Source organism: Chroicocephalus ridibundus, chromosome 5 (genome assembly GCF_963924245.1).
Source record: "Chroicocephalus ridibundus chromosome 5, bChrRid1.1, whole genome shotgun sequence".
NCBI lineage: Eukaryota > Metazoa > Chordata > Aves > Charadriiformes > Laridae > Chroicocephalus > Chroicocephalus ridibundus.
In genome coordinates this window covers 20,595,015-20,620,877 of record NC_086288.1, presented here as the reverse complement: position 1 = coordinate 20,620,877, position 25,863 = coordinate 20,595,015, and the positions used below count along the sequence as shown (strand labels likewise).

At 40.9% G+C, this 25,863-nt stretch overlaps 1 protein-coding gene across 2 annotated transcripts in view; it reads left to right on the top strand.

Moving 5' to 3' along the window:
- ARHGAP24 (Rho GTPase activating protein 24) overlaps positions 1 to 25,863 on the top strand; it is a 229,403-nt gene that overhangs the window by 22,131 nt on the left and 181,409 nt on the right. Inside the window, exon 2 of one of the 2 annotated variants that reach the window (XM_063335819.1) lies at positions 17,241 to 17,437. In XM_063335819.1, the coding sequence (XP_063191889.1) occupies positions 17,258 to 17,437 (180 nt within the window). In that variant the 5' untranslated portion in view covers positions 17,241 to 17,257. Of the gene's footprint in view, positions 1 to 17,237; positions 17,438 to 25,863 lie in introns of both variants that reach the window. The other variant, XM_063335818.1, reaches the window with a different exon arrangement.

The following is a 25,863-nucleotide window of genomic DNA, read 5'->3' as shown; positions in this document are numbered from 1 at the left end:
TTTATTTTATCCATTGCAAAGTCTGTAGGGCTGAACAGTGCTTTTTAATGCATTTGTAAGTTGTAGTTTGCATCTGCTTTATAGACCAAGGAATGTTATAAAGTTCATGTGTCTGTTTAAAAAGAGTATCCCAGAATCAGTGGTGTAAAGCAATAACGTTTTGACCATAAGTGAAAATTTCACCTGTAGTGAAACTCATGCGGTTTTCTTCTTCTGAAGCCAGACAATGCTGGTTGTACTTGCCTTCTTCATAGCAGATTTATTTTTGAACACATCCTTAATAGAAATAGTTGCAAGAACCCACATTCCCTGCATAGGCAAAATCTAAAAAAAAAAAAAAAAAAGTGGAAATGGTGAGTTTTATTGAAGCTGAATTTGCTGAATTGATCTGTCTTGCAATTGGAGTTGCATGAAAAGGAAGAGAAGTTAGCAATGCACAGATTAAGTTTTCAACAGTACCAGGACTGAAAGATTTTGGAAATAAACGTCTGCAACTTCTTCAGTAGCTATACAGAATCTGTACCAATGTGAACAGGATATCTGTATGGCTAGGTCAGTGATGCTAGCCATATTACGTGTTTTGCTAATGTGAATAGTTCCAGTGAAGTGTGTATATATATGTCTGATAAGAAATATTTGACACTCCTTGAACACCAAAGTGTGTGTGTGCTTGGAAATGCAGTGGTAGTGGTTGAACTTTCAGGCTAGCCACAATTTTTTTTTTTTTTTGTGGCATTTAAGCCAGAAATAGCTGCTCCTTTGGAGAATCTTCAGACATATCATGTGCAGAGACTAAAGCATCAACTTGTAGCGTGGATAGACAATTTTTCTGAATAATCAACAAGTACTAGAGAAAGGTATCACATGAAAAATTTCCATCCTACTCCCAAGTGTCAAAACTACTTACTACAGAGCTTGGAGATTAAACTAATTCCTATCAAACTATGTACCAAAAACTGGAGCTTTGGAAGCAGAATTTGTTCACCATTAAATAACTCCTGATGTGTAGAAATATTTTCAGAATGAGGATAAAACCTGGGAAGCTGGGATTTAAGTGTGTGCTTTTAATGTTTTGGATTCAGTCGACATTATGTTAATATTCAAGGACAAACTAAACATTGAGGAAGCTAAACACATACCTTGGTTAAACCTGTGTTTGCTGCCTGCAACACCAATTAAAAGAACAAAGCCACCTACACATGGTGGAGCAAATGGCTTCTTTTCACAGAGATAACCTGAAGTTATATTAGCAATGGACGTACAGAAATGTTCTTTCTATGCTGTGACTATTCAAATAATAAAATCAGCGAGGTTTATATACTGGTGGCTGAGACTGAGGACTGCAAGCGTTTGTGCTTTCAGTTTCTCTCTCGGTTAAGTATCTGGTAGACTTTGGTCTGTCTTGGACATGTTGGGAAAGTGATGGATTTAGTCCTTTGGTCTTGGGTTTCCTGGGGCTGCCAGTACGGAGAGGTGTACATTCCTTCCCCTTTTGTCTAATTTCCTCCCTTTGAAGTGGAGATCAGGCTTCCATTGAAAGCAGAGGTTGTTCAGATACATGACACATGAACATCTGACTTTATTTGAGGGTACATAAAAGGCTTTTATTACTTTCTTTTAACATTTCTGTCTCGTAATATCATCCTAAATAACACTATGAGATGAAATCATAGTAGTTACCGCCTGGATTCCCTGTGCGTTGTAGAAAGCTTAATGCTTTATGTATAGGATCTTTCAAGGCCTAGCTGAGATTTTAGCTGCGTTGTCTTCCATATGTTTGGAAGAAAGCCTTCATCATCTGCAACTAATTTAGCAGAGAGCTGGAATGCCGGAAACATATTTTTGTTCCTGATGAAATATAACTGCAAGTACTTTGTGAGTGAAAGCATCAAATTGAAGCTGTTCCTCTATTTGTGTAAAACAAAAAGATTTCCAAGTTCTAGCTGCTTTTATCTATTTATAGGTTATGGTCCATATCTCTTTGGTGTAGCCTGAGCCTAGAGGGCTGCAATGAGCCAATGCTGAAGTCATCAGGTCAGCCATGGTTTGACTTAGCTCTTGATGAATCTTGCTGTTTACGCTTAACAGTTCTGAAGCGGCACCAGCAGTCTTATGTCTTCTAAAAGACAAAGGGCTTGGGAATAATTGAAAACAAAAAAGTGAAGAATTAGAAAAGCTTTTCCAGAACTAATATAAAAAGAGAACTCGAGTCACAAGACAATAATCAGGGCATCTGTTCTGCAAACTCCCAAAGTACGGAGTTCTTTTTGTTTTCTAGAAAACCCAATCGTTGCTGCAATGTCATCCATTATTTACAATGGCTAATCTGTTTTTTCTAAGGTTGAAGTACTGTCTTGTGAACCATTGTGTCTTTTAGAAGATATGTTGAAAAATTGTATTCTGCCTGTATCTTTTCTAATTAAACTTTGTTCCTAAATTTAGGTAAGTGATGAATCAAGCTGATAGAAAACAGACAACTTTTGAGCAAAAAATTACTTCCTATGGAGTTGATATCTAGAAATTTTACTTTCCAACTTGGAAGAACAGAGTTAACTTTAAAATCATTATCTCATCAAGAGTAGATGAAAACGAAAGGGTGTAGTTAGGGTTGCAGATGCAAACAAAAGGGAAATCAAGTATGAAGTTACTAGAAGAATGCATTAATTTAATTGCCTTACATTGGCTTTTCTGCAGTGTCTGTTCTGGAGGTTGGTTGTAAGTGTAATTCCTTAGGAAACACTGTACTTAACTGATAGTTTTAAAATAACAAAAGTTGCAGTTGTAGCTTTTACCCAGCTCTGCTGCACTGGCTTGCATGTGGGATAAACTGTGGCGCCGATGGCTGTATTTCTCTTTGCAGTCAAGTGGCGTAATTCATACTTTCCAGAATGCGCCTTATTCTGCAAAAATAAATCCTCAAGTAGAGAGCTGCCTGCATTTGTGAGGCACTGATTTAAACTTCTGTTTGAAATGCAGGATGATGTTGGTACAGGTTATAGATAACCTGAAGGCTACAAGTGAGGGGAAAAAAGGTGTCCTTTACTTCTTTCTAAAAATAAATATTTTTGAAATTACTATTTTAACGTCTGCTGTACATGACAGAGGGAAATTTTGTCCTTTTTTTTTTTCTTAACCTGTAACCCCCCAAAAGAAGAGAAAGATAAGAATATTTACATATGCATTACTCAGGGCTACTGAAACTCCTGGAAGACCAAAAACTGCAAGAACATGAGGGTGAACTGGTCCTTGAACAAAACTTGAAACTGGATATGGTAACTACCATGTACAGATTGCATGAAATGCAAGAAGGAAAATAAACATTTCAACTAAAAATAAGAGATTAATAAGATGGGTAGGAATTCTTGTAAAATAGCACTTGGGAATCCTGACATCTCTCTTTATGAGGACAATAGTGTGTAGAAGATATACCTGACATTTAAGTGCAAGGAGCTACATTACATTATATTTCTGTTACTGTTCTCCATCTTTTTGTCTATTCAAGTCCTGGATTGGAGTATGAATTAGGTCAGTGCAATTCTATTTTCTATCCTTTAAAAATATGAATACTTGTTCATACCATTTGATTTGTGATCAAGCTTCCTTGATTTTTATTGTTACGGGCCTCCCAGCTTTCGGTGAGTTTATTAGGCTGGGAACGCCCTGTTCATTCTGTTGTGGAAGTGGTGTCCTACGTGTAGGAAGGCCTTTCTGTTGAATTTCCTTCTTGACTTTATTATTCTATGTTGTTTGCTGATTAACATTGGCTGGCTGATTGTATGTATCACGGAACTGTTGTGGTTTCTCATCGCATGATGACAATACGTAAAGGACTGGTGTCAGCAAAGGCATGAAGCTTTAAGAGCCAAAAGGAGAGTCACTGGGAGAGGAACGTCTGTTTGCCATGTTGCGTGAACTGCTTTTCCACTTGAGGTGCAAAACGAAGAGCGATCTGCATTGAGACCAAGAACGCGCTTTCCTGCTAGTCAGGAGCAAGCTAACCCCGTGCTACCACAGAGGCAAGGACCTCAGCCAACAGCACTGCTGAAGCCATTAGCACAGTAGAATGAGCAGATCAGCCTGGTCATTCTAGTCCTCGAGCCATGCTTGCTTAGCAAGTCAATGACTGTTTTCTGCTGCTAACTTGTATCTGTAATATCCATGTGATCGTGGTTACTCTCTCCTGTCCTGCCATTTATTGCTTCTGATGATGTGCTGTAAAATGGGAGTTTTATTCAGTCATGATTGAGGATGTAATTTGGAGGAAAGCTGGGGGTGGGGATGACACTGCGTTACTAGCTAGCTGGGCAAACTAGTAGGTAATTTACAGAGACTGTCTTGACATTAGGGGCGCAACTTATCTTACTTACGTAACTTCATCTCCAAGCATCTTGATGGGTTAGCATGATGACTAGTGGCTTTCAGCAACTCCCCAAGAAGCTAATATCATTCAAGAGTTATCTTAATGTGTTTCTTTCCCTGTTGATTTGTTGCAGTCAGCAAATTTTTGAAAGATGGAAAAAAAAAAAACCTGAAATGTGATGAGTAGCATATCGTCACAAGAAGCAAATGTGTATTTTGGAGATAAGCTAGCATTGTTTTCAGAGCTAGTGCTGAAAACACTTCAGAATTAAGCACCAAGTGTTGTAAGTATAGGTGTGAGGAAAAGGAGGTCTGTGTTAGTGAGGAAGAAACATGCTTTTTTTAATATAGTGCTGTATCTTTCTGGTAATGCTACAGAGATGACCCAGACCCAGGTCCGTGTACGCTCCTTGAGACCTCATGCTGTAGGGGATGAGCTCAGCTAAGATGAGTGGTGACACTGAAGTGAATTCTGCCTGTTCAGCTTTGTAAAAAGAGAAGCCTCAACAATGAGGGGGTTTTTCCCCTTTCACCACAAACCAGAGAAATCTGTTCGTGGGGTTCATGTTTCAAGGTGTACTTGTCCAAGGCAGCAGTTCCAGACTTGTGAAATCACAGCCATTCAAATGGGGAGAAGAAAAAAAAAAAATACTCAAGAAAGCAACAGTGCAGACTAATGATGTCCATACAGAGAGATGGGCTATTTTGGGCGGGAGGCTGGCGAAGCTTCTCTGTTGCTTTGGCTCCAGTAATGTGAAATAGTAACAACCTCTGAACGTAGGTGATAACCTGCTTTCCCTTGGGCATGCTGATGTTCTGCTCTGCAGATTGTGACTTACATAAACACAGACTCTCCTTCCTGTAAAGGGAGTTAATAAGAGAAGGTAGATCTTGCTGGTTTGTTCTTAGCATTATTTTATGCTGTTAATGAGCTCTGTCATTCATAGGAGGAGGAATTTATATTCTCAGGATACCTTTCCTCTCTTTAAGTAGGTGCTGAATAAATTGAACTATGTGGACCTACACATGCTTAGCACAGCTTCAAAGTGACTGCAAGATTCAGGACCTGCCATCTTTGGATTGTTTCGCTTCTGCTTTTGTGGCTGTGTCTCTGAAGTGTTAGTCCTAGCTAATGCAACTATCTCTCTTTTTGTAGCCTACTTAAAACCTGGAGAGTGACTGATGTTGCTTTGCTATTAGCTGGTTCTTTTTTTAAAGTAAAAAAAACCCAAGAAATGTTTACCTTAAGTTTCGTGTAGGTAAGTAACATGTGCATGTCTCCTGTTTCTGAATCCTTTACTAGGTGAATAACTTAACTTGGTTTTCACTTTTTCTTTTTCTTTTTTTTTCTTTTTTTTTTTTTTGGTGGAGCAATGCCAGAAAAAGATGTTTACATGGTTTTAGCTAGCTTTGAGGTCGCTGAAGATAACCAGTTAACTTGCTGAAGTACTCTTGACTTCAGTTCTGCTTCTCACTCAATTCACATAGTAGTCAAGTGTGAGGAGGGAGGCTGCCCACTGTGGCAGCATGCAGTTACACTCTGTTGCACGGATTTCAAGGGCGTTTTATGTAATGACCAGTAAGACACACATGAACACCGAATGTTTTTAAAGAAGGTGTGTTCATCTTTTAACTGTGGGTTATAGTAACAGGCCTGAAGACTGCGCGTACAGTACAGTGGAGAGTTGCATCTTTGGCTTTAATTGTTCCTTCAGTAAAAGCTGGAAAAGTAGGTGTTAGCATCCATGCACAGATTGACGTTTTGAAGGATAAGGACCACGTGAGTTTCTACTCTTCCTCCTTATGAATTAATTTCAGAGTCAAGGGGTAGTGTCTTGGTTCTCGCTTAGGAATTTGGGGACAGTATTCGCTTAGAGCTTTACTGGAAAGGGCAGTGCCACAATGCCTTTAATGGTGTATTAGAGCATAATTTTTCATTTACTAAAACAATTTAAATAGCATAACATACTTACTCTTTCTTTCTGAAATATACAGGAAGGACTGTGGACTCTATTTTTCTGATGCAAACTTGGTTTTAAAAAAGTGAAATGTTAATTCCAGAAGTAAAATTAATGCTTTTCCTGGGCAGAAGATGGAAATGTCAACTACAAAGTAATGGTGCTTGTTTTGAGTTGGCCTTTTCTATGGAAAGACACACATCTGCTTTTAAAAATTTTGTCTATATTGTCTCCAGTATTCTAACATGGCAATTTATGTCAGTATGGTTAATGTTTTTTAAGTACAGAGGCAATTACCATTTATATAAAACATTTCTGAACAGCATTAAAACTATACTGATTTCTGTTTAAAAGTAGGTCTATTTTAAGTTCAGGTCCTGCTGGGGTTGGCACGCAGAGAGGACACAAATCTTGGCTCTGGTGCTGAGTTTAGTAGGAATGGAAGCAGATACACCCATAAGTGTGCCAAGTCTGAGCCTTTAGTTTTGACTTGCCCGTGTTTATTTCAGTTGGGACGGTGCCAAGATACTCCCTGGAGCTGGGTGGGTGCTCACTACCTGTGTACAGTACGTGCCTACCTGTTTACTATCCATACGCTCTTTGGGATGCGTACGGTACGTGTGTAACATGAACATACATGCCATTTACAGTTGCCCCCAGGTGCTGCACTGTCTGTGTGCCTCCGGAGAGGGTGAGAAATGGACGTGGTAATTCTGAATTTTAGTGCAGGCAGGTGCTGTAATTCTGCCAGTTCCTCTGAGACACTGGGGCGGGATGCTCCCAAGCACGCGTTCCAGTGATGCCGTGGTCCTTCTGGGGAACACATTTCCAAGCGTGAGATGTGTACTTCAGAGGATGTCTCAGCAGAATACCAAATACTGCTGTTACTTGAACTTCTTTGAACTGGAAAGGAAACACGTTACATTTTACTTAATAAAGCAGAAGGAAGTCATCTCACATGAGATGTTCATAGTAAATACGTTAAAAATAAGTCCACAGACTTCTGTTTATCAAATGTGAACTAATGTAAGACTTAAAAGGTAATTATGGGGTGGGTTGAGGTGGGTCAAATCTTCCTTTTTTTTTTCCACTGTGACTTCTACGGAGGCACCCAGAAATAAGGTTCCTCCTGCTCTGAACATCTGTGTATCAGGAGAGATGTCGCCAGCCAGTACTTGCTGTACTAGCCTCTTGTTGCCAGAGCTGGGACTATGCTGGGGTTGTATTTGCTCTGAGCAAGAGATGAATTTGAAGTGCAGGCAGCAAATGTTCCTCTTCCTTCCTGCCACTCTCCAGCAACCACAAACCCTTTTTGCGGAACCAGTGTGCTCCTTTGATTTAGAAGAACTGCAGCAGGTTTGGGAAGAGGGTTTTGCTGCTGTGTAAAATGTATTTTTCCCAACTGTCAGCATACTTAGTGAATGTAACTTGTAACATCTTAATTCTCTTGGTCAATTTTACAAGGAATGTGGAAGGCCTGAACTGCTGTGAATCAGTCAACATGGAAAGTCCTGTTGTTTTGGATTTCCTAAAAGAGCATGCAGCCTCGTTCCATTCTCAGTGATTCACTGCCAGAGAGCTGCTGACATCTGTACTCAGATGCCTTTTGCCATCAGTCTTTGAGAACAAAGAGTAGTGCCAGAGATTATTTTTATACTTTGAGAGATCATCTGTTGAGATCATGCTTGGACACAGCTCTTAATCAATTCTTTTGTAAGTGAAGCCAGTAAGTGCTGAAGTATTCACTACTCACATGTGGGAATTTAAGCTGTCCTTACAATCAGTTTCTCCATGTAAAGTATGAAGCTGTAAACAGGGTTTGAGGTTTTTCAGTGTCAGATATTCAGAGGCAGCATAACCCATTGGTTGGGAGAGACATCTGGGAGTTGGAATATCTTTTTGCTGTTCCAGATGCTGCTTTTGACTTGCTCCCTGACCTTTTCACTGCCCAATATTTCAGCTTGTGAGACTTGCCAACAGTTCTGCATCCTTTGTCCATCTTGCATCACTTGACCCTTCAGCTGCTAGAGGCTCTTTTCTGTCTTGTCTGTAATTTTGTATGTTTCTCCAAATAGTTACAGCTGATTTTCTGCTGTATGCAATATAGAATCATAGAGTCGGAAGGGTCCTTAACGATCATCTAGTTCCAACCCCCCTGCCATGGACAGGGACACCTCCCACTTAACCAGGCTGCTCAAAGCCCCATCCAGCCTCGTCTTGGACACTTCCACAACTTGAGCAATGTCTTCCACTGTCTCACCACCCTCAGAGTAAAGAATTTCTTCTTGATTAAATCTACCCTCTTCCAGTTTAAAACTGCTACCCCCCATCCTATCGCTACATGCCCTTGTAAAAGGTCCCTCGCCAGCTTTTTTGTAGGCCCCCTTCAGATACTGGAAAGCTGCTGTAAGGTCTCCCCGGAGCCTTCTTTTCTCTAGGCTGAACAACCCCAGCTCTCTCAGCCTGTCTTCATAGGAGAGGTGCTCCAGCACTCTGGTCATGTTGGTGGCCCTCCTCTGGACTCACTCCACCAGGTCCATGTCCTTCTTATGTCTTCCCTTATCCACCAATGCTGTAACACTATCATAGAAGACCACCAAATTTTTTAGGCACAATTTACACTTAGTGAAGCCATGCTGGCACAGGGGTGAGACTGACTGGCCTTTAGTTCCCCAGATCTTCCTTTTTTCCCTTTTTGAAAGTGGGGGCTATGTTTCCCCTTTTCCAGTCAGTGGGAACTTCACCGGACTGCCACAACTTCTCAAACATGATGGATAGGGGCTTAGCACTTCATCTGCCAATTCCCTCGGGACCCGTGGATGAATCTCATCAGGTCTCATGGACTTGTGCACCTTCAGGTTCCTCAGCTGCTCTTAAACCTGGTCTCCTCCTACAGTGGGCGGTTCCTCGCTCTCCCAGTCCCTGCCTTCTGTTTTAGCCTTCTGTGACTTGGGTGGTGTGGCTAGAGCCCTTGCTGGTGAAAGCTGAGGCAAAAAGGTCGTTGAGTAGCTCAGCCTTGTCCCATGTCCTGGGTGACACCAGGTCTCCTGTTTGCTTCCTGAGTGGGCCCACACTTTCCCTAGTCTTCCTTTTGTCACTGACTTACCTACAGAAGGCTTTCTCGTTGCCCTTGAGGTCTGGAAGAAGAGGGTCTGGAAAGCATCCTGCATTTCTAGGGTCCTGTAGCATACTGGAGACGTACGGCTGTTGATCACTGCACTGGATGCAAGTCATATGGCTGCCATTACAGAGAACATCACACGACTGAATTACCATGCACTGCTTTTGAGAGCTGTACTGAACTCTCCTACCTAAACGTATTCAGGAAGGAAAGTATTTGAGAAATATTAGACTATTTGGGGGAAATAATTTTATTTTTTTTTCCAAATACAGTGAATATGCATAATTCAACTAATGAACCTCTTTTAAGTTCCAAAACCTGGTGTCTTTTAACAGCAGTACTGGTCCTGCTGATTTTATAACACAGACCTCATGTTACTCAGAAACGTGCAGAGGCAGCAAACTGAGCAGGACCCCCAGCAATGGAAAACACATCTGTAGTACAGACTCCATAAACAACGCTGCTTTAGTTATGACAAAATTCTGGTCCATCTGTTAATTTCCACTGAGCGGTCCATCTGTCAATTTTTCTCTAGCATTGACAGTTTTACAGAATAAGACACGTGAAGTGGGAACCCGGGTAGAAACCTGGAGGATGAGAAATGACTGCATTCTATTCACACCTTCAGTTTTCCAATCACACTGGTAGCAGCAACCTTGTCTTGCAACTGTGTGCTGCCGTGTGAGGAAAAAGCCGAGGACATATGTACATAATAAGGAACATACAAATGGGAACAGTGACAGTGTTATCCTTGTAAGTTGCTCCTTAAGCCTTCAAAATGCATTTTTGTGGTGTGACATTTTGTAATCGCTGCTACATTAGACATGGTATATCTGCACTTGACAAAAGATAGCCAGACAGATTATGTGTAAATGTCTGTTACATGAGTCTTCTACAGGTGGAGTCCGTCTCGACTCAGAAAAGTTAGTGGGATTAGGAAGTGATGGAGAGAACAAAATGTCATTTCTAGGTGTTAAAAGAGAGTCTGTAATGGACAGAGTGCTCTTAGCTGTGCAACTTCCTCATGCCTCCTGCTACCACAACAGTAGCTGTAGTAGTGCAAGGACAAGAAAGGGTGTGTCTGAAAGCTGCTGCATGGATTTAAACAGAATAGGACCTGACGGCAAAAGTGGCAAAAGTTAACCTATGACAATTACCCAAAATACTGATTTGACAGCATGATGCTATTGTCACAGAACTGCTGCAGTTGCTTTGCTTTACATAGCAGTAGCTGACAGGTACGAGGGACTCTTTGAAATACTTAATTACCCAGCTATCTTTACCAAGGAAGCCAATATGATTTTGTTGCTATATGGGGAAGAAGTAAGTTCTAGCAAGTAGAGAATGATGTGTTTAGGACTAAATCTGAGCTCCACTCATTGCTGACTGCGGAAAGGACAAAGGGGAGGCAAGAGGTTCTGACCCTGCAGTCCCCCCATCCGCCAGCGTTTCGTACCAAAGACCACACTAAGTACAGAGGCACTACTATTGATGCTATTTCAAGAGCAATTGCAAAGTGTCTGGCACACTTCAGCCTCCCATCTGCCAGCTTGGGCTTAGTGCTGTCCCGAACATAATAGAGCAGAAGGTTTTCGAGAGGCTAGTTTGTTACATGATTCCTAAAAGGTAGGTTTGATGCCCATCAGTGACCCTAGACCATGGGCAGATTCAAACTGGGACAAATGCAGCCGGTACTGTGGGATTATGGTGGGGGAAAGGGAACTAGTGTCCAGACCTCATCTATAGGGTTTAAACTGTGCACAGGTACTAAAACTAGTCACAACCACAGAAGATAAATATGCACACACAAAAGCTGATATTTTCAAAGGTGCCTGGCAGAATTTGTTAACTAATTTCTATTGTAATTCACAAGAAATTGAATACCTTCTTATGTTCTTTATAAATTCTCTAGTCCCATTTTACTTGGGCTGTTTATATCTGTGCTTGAATTCCTGTGAGCAAACAGGCTTGTAAAAGTTTGGCTACTTTAGGAATATCTGTAGGATGGTTCTGGCATCGAAATGCAAGCCATGTACTAAAGAGTTATATTTGACCAAGACCTCAATTTTCTGGCAAGATTATTGGGTCTTGGTTTTGGAACTGATCCCAAAATGCATTGAAAAGTAACGGAAGTCCTTCCCATAGCTTCACTGGGCAGTGGAACAGGCCTTCTACAGTCTGGCTGCTGCTAACACCTCTCACAATTTTTTTATTGCCTAAGTAGTAATTATTTAGGCCTTGGAAGTGAAATTCTTTCAAGCAAAATATCTTCAGGCTGTCCCTAATAGGACAAAAATGAGAGTGGGGAATGCAGAACAGCCAGATGTATCTGTGATTAGGAGTTTTACTGACAGTAGTACAAAAAGTTTCTCAGATGTCTTAGAAAACCTTCTGGATAAAAGTATGATGTCTGTTTGTGGAGGAAAGCTACTGGCAAGTGCACTACTGCAACTTTTGGAAAAGAACGAGACTGAAATGCTTTAAAATATGTTCTTGCAGTGACAGAACTTGAGACATGCTCCTTGCAATGTGCATCTTGTAAAAATGGTTGCTAAGCACTAGCAGAAAGTCAACTCTTTTTTAAAGTATTTTCTTACCTTTTTGACCTGTTTTTTCCTTGCATGTGCAGTATCCTGTTGACACAACAGATGAGTAGCAACTGATTTGAAGCACCCGGATGGTGAGCAATAGGCAAATCTTTTGCTTCCTGCAGCAGTGGAACACAAGCGCATGCCTGTATTGTGGCAGATGTTTAGGTGTCTTGAGACATATTACAAGTAAAATAAATGCAGGCAATGTCTTCACATACTAAGTGATTTTACAAAGTTGTTACTCAGCCAGGCTAAATCAGGAAAATTCAAAAGGAAACTCACTGGTCAGAGGCAGCACTCCATATCTGAAATATACTGATAACATTAAACTTAGGCACTTATGCTCTATATAGGTCATGGGAAATAAGTAGGAAGGAACCCAAAACTAGACGTCACTTGGAAAGTGAATTACCTCTCTTCATGTAAGGGTTGCAGTATTGAGGTCATCTAATTTTGTGTAGAATTATTGTGTCACAAAGATTTTTATGAATTTTGCATATGTATATATGTGTGTGCATTTATTTGGCAGATATGTTGATCAATGACCAAGTCAATTGTTGCTGCAATTTTGCAGCCTTTTACTGGATATCTGTTAATGTGTCTGACGTGGAGAAGTCATCTCCATGCAGTGTTGCATTGCTTGCCCTTTTGGGAGAGCAAGGGGATTAGAGCTTGCGAGAGGCTGGAAGAGTACGGTTCTGGGGCAGGCGCTTCGGTGGCTTCTCATCTCTATCCATTTTATGCTAGGCTGACAGCATCTGAGCAACAGCAAAGATGAAGAAGGATTGCTGGAAGTGCACGCTGATGGTGTTTTGCATGCTTGAAATGTGCTATCTGGGCCATGAGAAACTTCAGTGAGAATAAAAACATACTGCAGACCATCAGGTTTTCTAGCCAAATGGGTCATCTTGGTGCAATCCTGTGACTGTTCATTGTAACTGGATTTGCTGTGCTTTAATGACTTTCTCTGAGTATTTCCTGGCAAGGTGCTGCGATCTGGGGGAGCTGCCCAATTGCATATTTCAAGTATCGAGTGAGTGGTAGCTGAGGAGAAACGCTTCCCTGCTTTCTGTGTGTGGGACCGGCACAACCTTTCCACGTTGGCGAGGAGAATGTAAGTGCAGTTATTTGCCTTTGAGACAGACTAGTGAGAGAGGCAGGTGCCCTTATGGGAGCAGAAAAAAGTTGGATTGGGGCCAGCAGGGGTAGATGGAGATGGGCTCTGTGGACTGGGAGATGTGTCAGGGAACACTTCTCATTTAGTTTACTTTGCACTCCCAATGTCCAGACAAGCTCAGGAGAGTTAGCCCGCAGCCAGCCCCGAACGAATAGACCGTGTAGCGTTTGTTCAGTTCTGGTCATTACCTAAACTGGAGGGTGGCCAAGTCAGTAGAGTTGACTCTGGCAGCAAGTACAAGTCGTGCTTCCCGTTCAGAAGATGGCTTTGAGGAATATGCTCATTTAGTGCTTGAAAATGCATGGCTTTCTGCCTTGTCTCCTGAGAGCAAGAGGACTTGGAGTATGTTGATGTAATTCCACACTTTGTCATGTGTTATTTACATACTGTTTGCACCTCGCTGTTCTCTGCATCGGTGCCAGCACCCTGATATTCCTGCAATTTATTTTTATGATCTTGATGTTGAAACAGCTGTAAAAACAACCAGTGAAAATGAACCAGCTGCTGGAATTTCTGATTCCGAGTCTGGTTTGTAGGAGGCAGATTCTGAAAGGGAAGGAGAGATGGAAAACAACAAATAAACTTAATCTTACAACTAAATATAATTCCTCTGAACAAAAACAAGTTAGGTGGCTGAAATTTTAATTGCTGAAGAGAATTAAATCACAAATAAATGAAATAGTACAACTGTTTTGTACAGAAAGTGTCCAAGGATATACTACTGCTTTAAAGGAGATCTTAAACTTCCCTGCGAGGACTTGGGAGCAGTAGAATGTCATCTCTCCTACACCTCATTTGTTTTAGCATTGCAGAAGTAGTTTAAGATATGAATTTTACCAGACAAAGAGGTGTAGATCAATTAACGTTTTCCCTGGCTAGCCAAAATCCGAATACTTAGTTTGTACACTGGTGTGAACACCAGCAATATGTGACTTTGTGGAATGAAATTAAAAATAGCCTTTCATCCAAGTAGTTAATTGCTTTTGACTTTGGTACTTAAATTCTTGTTTGTGGTCCAAGTGTAATAGAGACCGAGTGTCCTTGACACCCATAATTACTGTATTTAAACTCTTCCTTTGTTACTGCCTTGAGGTTGGCCCAAGCAGCAGAGATAAACTGATCAGGTTAGCTGAAGCTGAGCACCGTGAGTTTCTGCGGTTGTGCAGCAAGGAGCCGGATGGCTCATGGTTTTGTTCCTTACTTTTTTTCAGTTGCAATAACATATCTGCTGTTTACAATGGTTTCCTTAAATTTCCTTAAAATATTTGCTAATTCAGTTTCTAAGGATGCGAGTTGGAGTGCTGCTTCTTGGCATCTACTTTGGCCCATCCAAAAACCAGCAGCATCCAAGAGATTTCTGCTCGTATTCAAACAATGCCAGCTATGAGTTGGGTGCATTTCCTTTTGGAGAGAATGATCTCATATAGGACAGATAAGTCTGTCCTCATTCCTGATGCGTTTTCACCACACGCAGTGGTAAGTGGAGGTAGGGTACAACAAAGCCTACCGTGTATGGATAAAGTTGCTTCTTGGAGATTATCTGATTGTTGCTTATTGCAAACAGTTTCACTTAACCTGTCTTCCTCCTCCTAAAGAGCTAAGGTAACCAGTGAGAGAGGTTGGGCATCCAGGGATAAAGCTGTAGGGGTTTCAGAGGCTGCTTGGCCACTGCTTTGTTGCATTCATAGTTAATTATTACAGTGCAAAGTGAACGAACAATATTACAAGAGCCCAGACCACCTTGAAGTGTGAGCAGACATTTATGAACAAGGCACTGAGAAAGCAAGCTATTAATTTTTCTAGTGGTCGCTGAATCTCCATTTGCAGCTCCAGGTTGGAAGGAGGCACGGTTCAGTTCAGAAAATCACTGCAACATCTAATATACTCTGCAGCCCCAGAGCAGCAGCGTTCAGATTGTGTACTCTGATGGTATATAACTCTCACAGAAACCCTGTGTTGTCTGAGGGTTTTATCAGCTGGTTCGCTCTGGTTAGGATGTAATTGTAACCCAGGCACAAAAAAAAAAATCTTTGTCCGCTCTCCCAGGAGCCAGGGACGTTTGTATGTTTTGCAGGGACACTTTGCTCAAGTAAATGTAAGAGTTCAAGTGTTCCGGGTGACTCTAGGTGAACCCTAAAGAGGCAGGAGGAAGAGTCTCTTTTCCTTTTTCTGAGTAGAATACCAAGTGATTTAAGTTTTGATCCTGCAATTTGTACTTTGCAATGAAACCACTGTGCTCGTGTTGAGGCCCACTAACTTCAGTGGCACAGGGCAGTTAAGAGTTTTAGTCACGGAGGTTGGATTCCAGGATCCATCCCAAAGTAGGGACGTGATAACACTGTGTGCTGATATTAAAAGCAAAAGTGTAAACGCGTGTAAACGCACAGCAGAGATCACAGCTGGAGAAGCTGTTAGAAAGGGGATAATTGTGAACAGTAAGAAGAAAGGAACCAAAGGAAAAATGGGCTGAAAACCACTCCTGACTGGAATCTATTTATCTATTTATTTATTCTTGCTTGATTATATTGCAATTTACTTTACAATGATGTAACACTATCCAGACAAAGTACTTGTATAAATTGTCAGAGGAATGGTCCCGTTTATCAAATGAATGTGTATCTCTGTTTCTAATCTACCTTAGAAGCGGAGCACATACCTTTGCAATGCTGATGTCTGTTACTGTGTTCAGTAACAGTATTGTTGCTGTATAGGGGACCAGAACAGGAGTGCCAGGCTGGGGCTCACCAATCTCTTTGCCAAAGTCAGAACAAGAAGCTTTGGTCTAGATGTTCTTAGTCAGAGATGTCTCCTGCCTGCAATGTCTGGAATGTTTTATTCTTTTCCCACCCTGATGTTTTGAAACAATAAATACATTACCTATGAAGCCATCTTTCCCAGGCCATAACAGCTGTGCAAGTCCTGACTAGGCAAGAAAGGCTGCCAGTGGTAGTCTAGAAAGAAAAGAAACATGTTGTTCTTCAAGCACTTACAGACAGTGCAATTTCATCGTTAATTTTGCACACTGCTGTGTTTGTGGTTATAGTCACATTTTATTCTGTTTAGGTATACACTCTGTGGCACATGTACGTCTCGGTTTGACTTGTATTTCAACTGAAAATATCAGAACTTGCAACTCAAAATCTGGAGTTTGAGCTCTAGACTTAATAGGGGATCAGGAAGAGCCTTTTGACCATGAAGGTTAAGCGCATGACTGCATGATCGTAGGTATAAAATCCATCAGGTATATTCCTGACTGTCCAGAGTTGGTTAAAAAGTATAGTTTCAACAAGGCCAAAAAGCCACATGAAACTTTGTCAAGTTTAATTCCACGCTTTAGCTCTGGTTTTGACATGCTTCTCGTGCCTTGAGTTAAGGCACCAAAATTCTGCATGATTAGCAAAGCATCTGTAATAAGCATGGCTGTGCACACACCCACTTCAGTCAGGGGATTGCTTGTATGAGGGGATACGCGGCTTTTCCTGTATTTACTGTCACCGTTCCATTAAATGGACTTTAGTAAAATAAACCAAACCAAAAAAAGCCTGTTTGTCTGGTGGGGCATATTAAGCTCTGGAGAAGCAGGGGCTTCTTTAATGTTCCCTGAAAGCCTGAAGCCTGTCAAGAAATAGTAAATGTGGAGGTCCAGTAGTGAGAAGCATACTGCTGTCCTTAGTCTGAAGACGTACTGTAAATTCATTTTGTGTTACTGCCTGTAACCCAGCAGAACTCACCTCAAGAAACAGCTGATGTCTTCCTCAGTGCTGGTTAAAATATCTTACGCTGTGCTTGAACAAAACTTTTGCCTCTTGCCTGCTTTTTAGCAACTCAGTTCATTATTATTATTGTCTCTTATTGGCGAGTAATATTCTCTCAGCTGATGGGGTGCTAGTATGAAAATAGGCAGATGGTAAATGCTTTTCTAGCACACTTGTAGTCAGGACATGTTTCTTTTCCAGCTGTCTTGAAAGGAGCAAGTTACTGCCTCGATAATAATCTAATTATTTTACCTTTTCCTCTTGTTTTCCCAACAGCAGAGTTGCGCAGTCCCAGTATGGAAGAACACAATGGCTCTGCAGAGACTCCCCCGCCAAGCCAAGGGCGGCACAGTGCCATTAAGTGTGGGTGGCTGCGGAAGCAAGGAGGCTTCGTCAAGACCTGGCACACACGCTGGTTCGTTCTCAAGGGTGACCAGCTTTACTACTTCAAAGATGAAGATGAAGCCAAGCCCTTGGTAAGTGAAAGGAGGAGATAGGATGGGAGGTGAGATTAATGGTAATGCAAGCAGAATTGTCTGGTATTTAAAGAACCAAACCTCACCATCTCCGTCATTGACTCAGTACAACTTGGGATTTTGATTACAATGAACACAAAACTGAGTCAGGCCTTGGCAGTTTGTGTGACTTCCCCATCAGGCTTCTTTCTAAAACTTCCTTTTCCAGGTCAGGTTTTCTTATTGCAGCATTTTAAAGGGAGTGAAGTGTACATGAAGTTCAAGTAGCAAAAGTCAGTCAGATGGGCTTGACTGAGGCAGATGAATAATCTCTATTTGAAAAGGTACTGCTTATTTTTCTGCTGTTTAAAATGTGGAGTATCCCTGCTTTGTGTCTTCCCAAAAAGGAAATCTTGTAAGACTGTAGCCTGAATACGTTGCCATCTGTAACGTGGAACAGACTGCTGTCTGCTGCCTGGCTCTGTTGTGGTGATTTACTGCTCCTTAATGCTCATCTATTTTCCTATTTATTTAGCTTTCTCACCAGCATGCTTTAGGGCTGCCTATCTCTGGAGTGCCATAAGAGTAAATAATGGTGCCTCTCCAGTCAGGTCAGGCCTGAGCCTCTGTGATAACAAGTTAAGAGAGATCTTGTGCTAGCACCTACAGGAGTATGACAGTCCTGTGTGTTAATCATTTCCTAGATGCTTGTGACTCCAGAAAAAGATCTGACATCTGTGAGTTACCTCTGTGCAGATATTAAAATATAAATGCACTTGGTTTTTATGCCTACTGAATTTTTGATGGTGTACCTTCATGTGGAATTTCACCGGCAGTTCTCAGAGATGTAAAGTCCATCTAATCTAGCTTCCTGTATGGAACAGGTCATGACACTTTGTCAAACTTTACAACTTGCTTTATGGTGCACGTTAAGAAAAACCATTCAGTCTTGAGTTGTTCCCAAAGAAGATTCTTGTATGAGTTAATTTCTAAGAACCAATTTCACAGCCTTGGTAGCTGTTTGCCGTTAAAATTATCCCACATAATATAGGTTAATTAAATAACACATTGCATATTTACAAATTATATGTTAGTATGACTACTTTGAATATGAAATAGCTAATAATTTCTGGCAAATCAAATATATCTTTCAGTATATATATTTGTTAATCAAGAGTGTAAAAAAGCAGCCATCAAAACAGAAATGTTTATGGGCCAGAGCCTGTGCTTCCAGAATACAACCCTGCTTCCTCGCACTTGACATCTGCCAGTATGTTTGTGTGCAAGGACTTCATTGCTTTTTGAGAGGTGACACAATGCTGCATTGCATGGAGCTTTGTACAGCACTATGGAGCCCAAATTATCATCTTGTCTGTCTGCCACTGACCCGCGGGATGACTTCAGAACATCCTATTGTCTTTGCTGCTTCCCTTTTGTGAAATGGAGGTGGTGATTCTGATCTTCTGTTACCTTTGATAGGTTAGGTAGCAGTTGATTAAATAACTAGAAGTTTGTTTGAGTTTCCACCTAAGTCTCAAGTAAGTTCATAAAGACACCTAGAGATACAAAGTGGGAGGGCAGGAGTGCCAACAGAAGTGTAACTTAAATATGCCAATAGGTTTGAAAAATGAATGGGCCTGTCCAAATTAGGATCAGTCAGTATTTCACCTTGGTATAGCTTTGGAATGTTTCTGAAGCATACTGCACAAGTGTCAGTTCCTGAAATAATGTCCCAGGTTCGATGCCATGTATAGAAATGTTTTTTCCCCATTTAACTACATTGAAGGGTTTGCTGCATTAACTTTGAAAAGATAATCACTATGATCTTATGGGAACCCCATTGTTCTTACCGTGGAGAGCTAAAGCAAAGAACTCCACTGATACCATGACTTTTCAGTGAATCCTTAGGAAATGGCGAGCAGTATTTTGTTATATTAGCCATGTAGTATTGGATTTGTATTTAGGATAAATACCTGTTTATTCACCACTGGATTGTACAGTTTGTACAATGTACAATTGTACAATAATTTTTTTAGACAATAATATAATGGAAGAGAGTTAATGAGGTGTTTTTTTCCAAATGAGACTGTAGTTTTTATTTTGCCTGCCATTTGGTTGTGTTTGGAAGGAGGTAGAAAGTGGTGATTACTCATCCTGAGGGATGCTCTAATTGCACACCTTGTATATATTTATTTATAGAAGGTGGGAGAACTATAGCAGGAGAGGACAAGACAAACCAGTGGGTTTATGTTCATAGCCTTGATGCAAATTAGAGAAAAGCAGAATCCAGTTTCTGGTGTGAATTCAGCAGGTGTCCTGAGCACCAGTCTGCTTAACATTTTGGGCTTGGGTTCTGTCCAGTCTGTACCAGAAAGGGATGGTAATGTGAATGGAAGTGAATTTCAGAAGAATACTATTAGCTGTCAGACTTTATTCTACAAATGACTATGTATAATGGGAGTAAAGAAAAGAAATACTGTCTTGTGTCTAAACTGTCAGTAAATGCTTTGGAATTCCTGAAGCATGCCCATTTCCTGCTAGTAATATAGATTACTACCGCATACGCTTTAGTCAATATGTGTACATCTCCTTGGTGTGAAACTATTAAATTTAAAAGTCATTAACTATCAGTGTGAGTGTGGGGAAATGTCTCTGCCAACCTGTGTCAGATGCCTACAGGCACGCAGAGCTAGTGAACAACAACAGAAGAAAAAGCAGTACACAGCTGTTAGTCTTATAGTCAAGGACAGTGAATTGTCATTGATTCTTTATCATCATCAAACATAAGAATCTTTCCATTGTAATGTTTTATCAGTAAGAATAGCAGCTATCTTTTGCTCTGATATCCTTGAAATGTCTCAGGGGATCTGGTGAAGATGGCATTTCTGTTTACCGAAGATGCGTGTAAGGATAGCAGTAATCTAGTAAATTCCAGAAGACAAAAAAAGCAATAAGTAAGCAAGCCATAGGAAGAAATAAAATCTGATTTCTGATAATTCTGCATAATTTTTACTTCTTGGAAGTGATACTGTATTTAGCCTTGTTATTTTTTTTTTTTACTATCTTGGTGAGTCACCTTATTCCTGGCAGCCCGTTGTGCTTTAGAGAGCTAGTATTATGCTAAATCTGAAGGTCAGCTATCCAAGCTTGAAATGTGCACAGCTGAAAGAAATAAGCATTTAGCATTCTCTGTTTCACAGTACAGCTGTTGTTTAAATGCAGCTCATGAAAACGTATTCCTTGCTTTCTTCTCTGCCTATGGCTAACTACTCCAGCTGTGTCGGGGTTGGCATGGTCTTAACTGAAGATGGGAGGAGAAAGTCAGTGCCTTCTCAGTGAGACAGCATGCATTTTCTGTGGTTTTTTGAGCAGCAGGAGAGAGCTTCCAAGTATCACTTCATTGTTCCAGGTTTGCTGTCACACTCTCCTGGTGTTACTGCGGAAGTGAATTTGTGGGAGCAAAGCTACGTAACCTGTACGGTTGGAGCATCACTGATATGAGGTTGTAAATGAGCAAGAATAGGCAAGTTCATCCAGTCAGAACAGTGTTTTAGGCTTAGGTGCTTATCCAATGTCGTTGCCACTCAACTTGGTTTATGGACTTGAATTTGAGATGTGTAGAGAGATGTTAAAGATCAATGAACGAGCCTTCAAGAAGTACTTGTTGGTATATGCCTGAACGCAGATGATGGTCTGTTGTTTCAGTTTATATACTGTCCTGAACATTTTGACGTGCAGTTTTTATCCTCTAGATCTTGTAAAGCTCTTAACTGTTTAGCATAAGTAATGCTAAACAGCATTCAGTGGCTCACAAGATCTTAGACAAACCCTGGGAAGGGACAGCAGATTTGCATGCTGAGGTGTGAATCTTAAATGTAGAATTTGAATCGGTCTTTGATTGAAACTGAGTAAATGGCATCTGGAATCTTAAGTACAGGTCACCATTTGTAAGGGAAGGTCTGTCTCTGATGTACAATATATTTTGAAGTATTGCTTTCTGGCAAAATATGTGCTTCCCATTTAATTCAATTTGTGTAAAAATTTCCTTGACAGAAAAATCCATTTAACGACATTAATAGGAAACATGACAAATTTCAGTTGCGTTTTTAAATTAAAATAAAGCTTCTAATGAATGTGTTAAATAGAAATTAATACGATAATTACATAATTTGAAACTTGGACTGTCAGTAGGGGAAATCTTTCAGTATTAGTATTGACTGTGACTAAGAATTGAGCATCGTGCTTTTTTACAAGTTAAAAGGGAATGGATAACATTTCTGGGTGGAGGGAAAAAAACTAATTGTACGTGCATTTTAGAACTGCATCACAAGAAATGGCCATCTCTCCTTGTTGCCTAGAAGATTTTCAGTTAAGGGAGATTAGGGTATTATTCACTCTGATCCTTGTCTTTGGAAAGCCACAAGAACTAGCTTTTGTGTAAGTACTGAAGAGCAGCATAGCAAGTGAAACAGCTTCTCAGTAGATATCACATTGACTTGTAAGAGCAGCTCCCTCACTCTTGCGTAGGGGAGGATGTGAAGCACTAGGTCTCCCCACGCTTGGCTTCATGGATCTTGCTCAAAACTCCACCTTTCATGGAGCAAATTCTGGGACTTGATGTAAAAACAGCAGGGAGTGTCCAGACCACTGGTGATTTTTTATTATTTTTATTTTTTTTTCATTTCTAGGTAAAACACTTGCTATTAGTCTAGGAAACAGAAATGGTCTTCAGATGGACATGTGCTACTGGGTGAACTGAGTTACCTAGATACTGAGTTACCTAGAACCTGTTGCAAACTCTGAGAGAAATTAGTCAAATACAATTATGCAGGTGTTACAAGAAATGTGGGTTGATAGAGAAAGCGTGTTTCTCAGGAACTTCACTGGAAACTCAATATGCTGGATGAAATCATATAGGATTTTCTTGAGATCAAGAGTGATGTTTGCCAGTAACAAAAGGATTTACTAAAAAGGCTTTCTATTATTGGTTATTGGATACATTTTTTTGAGGGTGGTAAATACGGAGCTTAAAAGAAAACAAATAAAAAGCCTCCACAAAAAATCCATCAGAAAGCACACCTTAAACAGTTTATGTGAATGCAGTGGAATGGAAGGATGTCCAACAAGCCTTATATGAGGTTTTAAAGAAGTCAAATGAGATGGTGTTCTGCAAAGGCAGTCAGCTGCCAGCGACCTCCTGAAACAGTAATTTGCTCTGGAGTAGTCCTGATAAAAGGCTTCCAGCTGATCTTGCTAAACTTTGTCTAAAAAAAAAACCCAAAATAACAAAATAGGTGAGAAATAGTGGTCCCGTTTTTCAGGTGTCCGAATGGAGCCTTCTTGTGACTGACGTGCGCCCCTTCCAATAACTTCTGCTCGTGCGGTGCTTGTTGTTGGGTAAGCTTGCACTGCAGGTTGCAGCAGAGCAGCTGGATTGCACTGAGCTTGGCGCAGTCATGGCCTGGTTGTTCTTGCTATCCCACTGTCATTGGGCAGGCTGGCGTGTGATCTCCGCTTTATTTTCTTTCCCTTCATGGCTTTTAAGCTTGCATAAGCTCACTAAAGTAAGGTACTGCTCATTGCAGTTTTGCACATGTCATGCAAAATAGAAGCAGATTTGGGGTTAGCCATGTGTTCCTGGTGTAATGATATTTCCTGTTTCTTGAAATGCTTAGTTGAAGGAAGAGAAGCCTCTGTGTAACATACCTTTCTATTTACGACAAATGCATTTTTTTTTCCTTCACGATCATTCTTGATCTCCGTCCACTGAACATAAGGTGTCTCATGTTTTAAACTGAAAATTAACTTCTTAACTCTATCACTGCTTGAGTTGCAGATGAGGCAAGAAGAGTTGTATCCTGTCTGATGTGAGCAGCAGAATCTCATGGGTTTTTTCTATGCGAGACAGAAACGGATATGACCTGGCATGGCAACGGGCAACCTATAGCCTGGTCTTTCTCACATAGTGAACTGCTACAGTGGTGGCTGTTCAGTGCAGAAAGTGAAGTGAGAGCCCCAAAACTGCTTTGGGCCTTTTTTATAGATTTTCAAGCAGTGACTCCTCAAGTATGTGAATATAAGCAGGCTTTTGCAACTCAAGCAGTGAAATTTCTGGAATACGGGGATGGCTGTTGAAGGATAGGTCTTAGCTTTTATATACAGTAGAAAGTTCTGCTATTTCTTATAACCTGTATGCCTTTGTATGTTTTTGTCATGCAGGTTTCAGCAACTTATTTGTGGAGACACATTTTTTTACTACCGTGCTATTCAAGGTGTAATACACTTTGGTCAATAGATACCCATGGGAATTTTGTACAAGAGATTAGTGTGATAAGGCTAAGTTTATTTGAACCCAGGGTGTTTCTAATGCCACTACTGTGTTGCTTGGGAAAGGTTTCTCAAATTTGCAGGACTGAATTTCTGTCCTCAGCCTGAGACGAATAACCACAAGGTCAGTCACTGAGGTGCTCAACTCGGAGGTAATCAACTTCCAACTTTAATCCCCTTTTCTGCTTCTTTCAGACCAAAAATGTGAACTTGAATTTTCAGTAATTGTTCTTTGTTTTGTTTCTTTGGAAAACTTTGGAGGCCTTGGGCTTGGCCCAGTAAGACTCTGAAAGATTTTCATGGGAAGAAAAAACAGCATTAACTGCCACGTTAATTACAGGAGTGTCAGTAAACACTGCACAAGATTATGGATTCTGTGCCAAAATGAGGTAATTCTTGCTCAGTGCTTTGCCCCAGCTTATGCTGTTGGAAATTCAGTTTCTCCATGAAGATGGTTTTTCAGATTTCAGTGCAATGCAAGGAGTATTCAGTGTCTCTCTTAGTCAGCTTTGCATGTAGCTGTTGTGTCATTGTCTGTGACTCCACTGGTAACATCTACAAACTACTATCCTGCTATCATACCAATTTGTTTAAATCTGTGCATACGTCATTCCTGAGGGCTTGTAGTTTTTCATTCTCCCTGAACTTGAGTGAATTTTTCAAAACAGCTCTCAGATTCAGTCTCTGTCCTTCTTGCTTTGCTGCTGTTCTCTCTCTGCCGATCCAGCTCTGGCCTCAACCTCCCCTGGGTTTTCCTTTGCCTCCAAATACATTGGCTGGTGAAATAACTGCCGCCCTTCTCTCACAGTATCTATAGCATTCGTAAAAGGCCACCTGTATGGTTGTTGGTCTCTGACGTGGTTCAGTGTCTTCATCCCATTTGATGACTTGGAAAATTACAGATTAAATGCTTACCTTCTAACTTCCCATGCCCCCAGCAGTTCCACTAGCTGCCTGAGTAGATCTTCAGTTTAAACTACAACTAAAAGTTTGTAAGTATTTTCCACAATCAGCCTCCTTGACCCATCTGCCCCAAAACAAAAAACCCAAACAGTGGGGCTAGATGCTGTGCAAATCTGAGGACGTGTCTATCTCCTTTTTCAGAAAGCCGGTCCAGTGACTGAAGTTCAGAATTTCCTGAGCTGAGACGGTTTTATAGGTGGGAAATGTAAACCTTTAATGGTGTTTGGACCTGTGGATTACACTGGGATTTGTTGTTGTTGTAACCAATTTTGAACAGTCAGGAAGGTAAAGAAAAGTTGATCCCACCTGAGTCTGCCTGTGTACGTGGCAGGCAGTACAGCCTCAGGACCTCTTCCAAAAACATTGTGGAACAACAAATACATGTTTCCAAACTTTTGTGTCTTTAATCAATCCAAACTGGGAAATTAGTTTTAGTAAATATTTTTATAATAGAACAAAGCAAAAATGCCTTGTGGCATTGATTGAAAATGCTAGTCCCATTGACCCATGTGTGCATTCAGAGCTAAAACTCTCAAGTATGCTACCATATGTTGTATAAACTGGGGGTGTAATTAGACTCAGCCAACAGCTGCTGTTAGATTGGAAGAGACAGGCACTCTAAGAAGATGTAAATTAGCCAACAGCTTCATTTCTTGGTGGCCTATGCATCTGCTTAATCCAAACGCTGAGAGAACTGGCCCGCCCCCGTCTTTCTTTTTGTGGGACCAGGGAACTAGCTTGTTTGTAATAGCTTGCTAACTCTGAAGTGAAGTTAAATCCTTAGTGTGTTTCCCTCCACTTCAGGGATGAGCAATACTTGCAGGTGTAGGAAGCCACTACATGGTACAAAACCTGCTTTCCATGGTGGTGGGGCTGCCCAGTCTGTAACTGTCTTAAAGATTGCGTTTCTTTTTATGCTGGCACAGTCTTTCTCTCCCTCCTTTCCTCTCCATTTCTGGCTCGTGCCAATTTGCCAGGGTTTGGGGCAGGGAGGAGAGGGGAGATACTCTTTGTTGCTTGCCAGATGAAAAGTGCGTTTCCGGTGGATGATAGTGAATGTATATTTAACAGGTTAATGAAGCTGTGCGGAGAGGAGTGAGGATGGTGTCAGGCTGCTGCTGGTTAAAAAATATACATGATGTTATGTTGTGATGGTT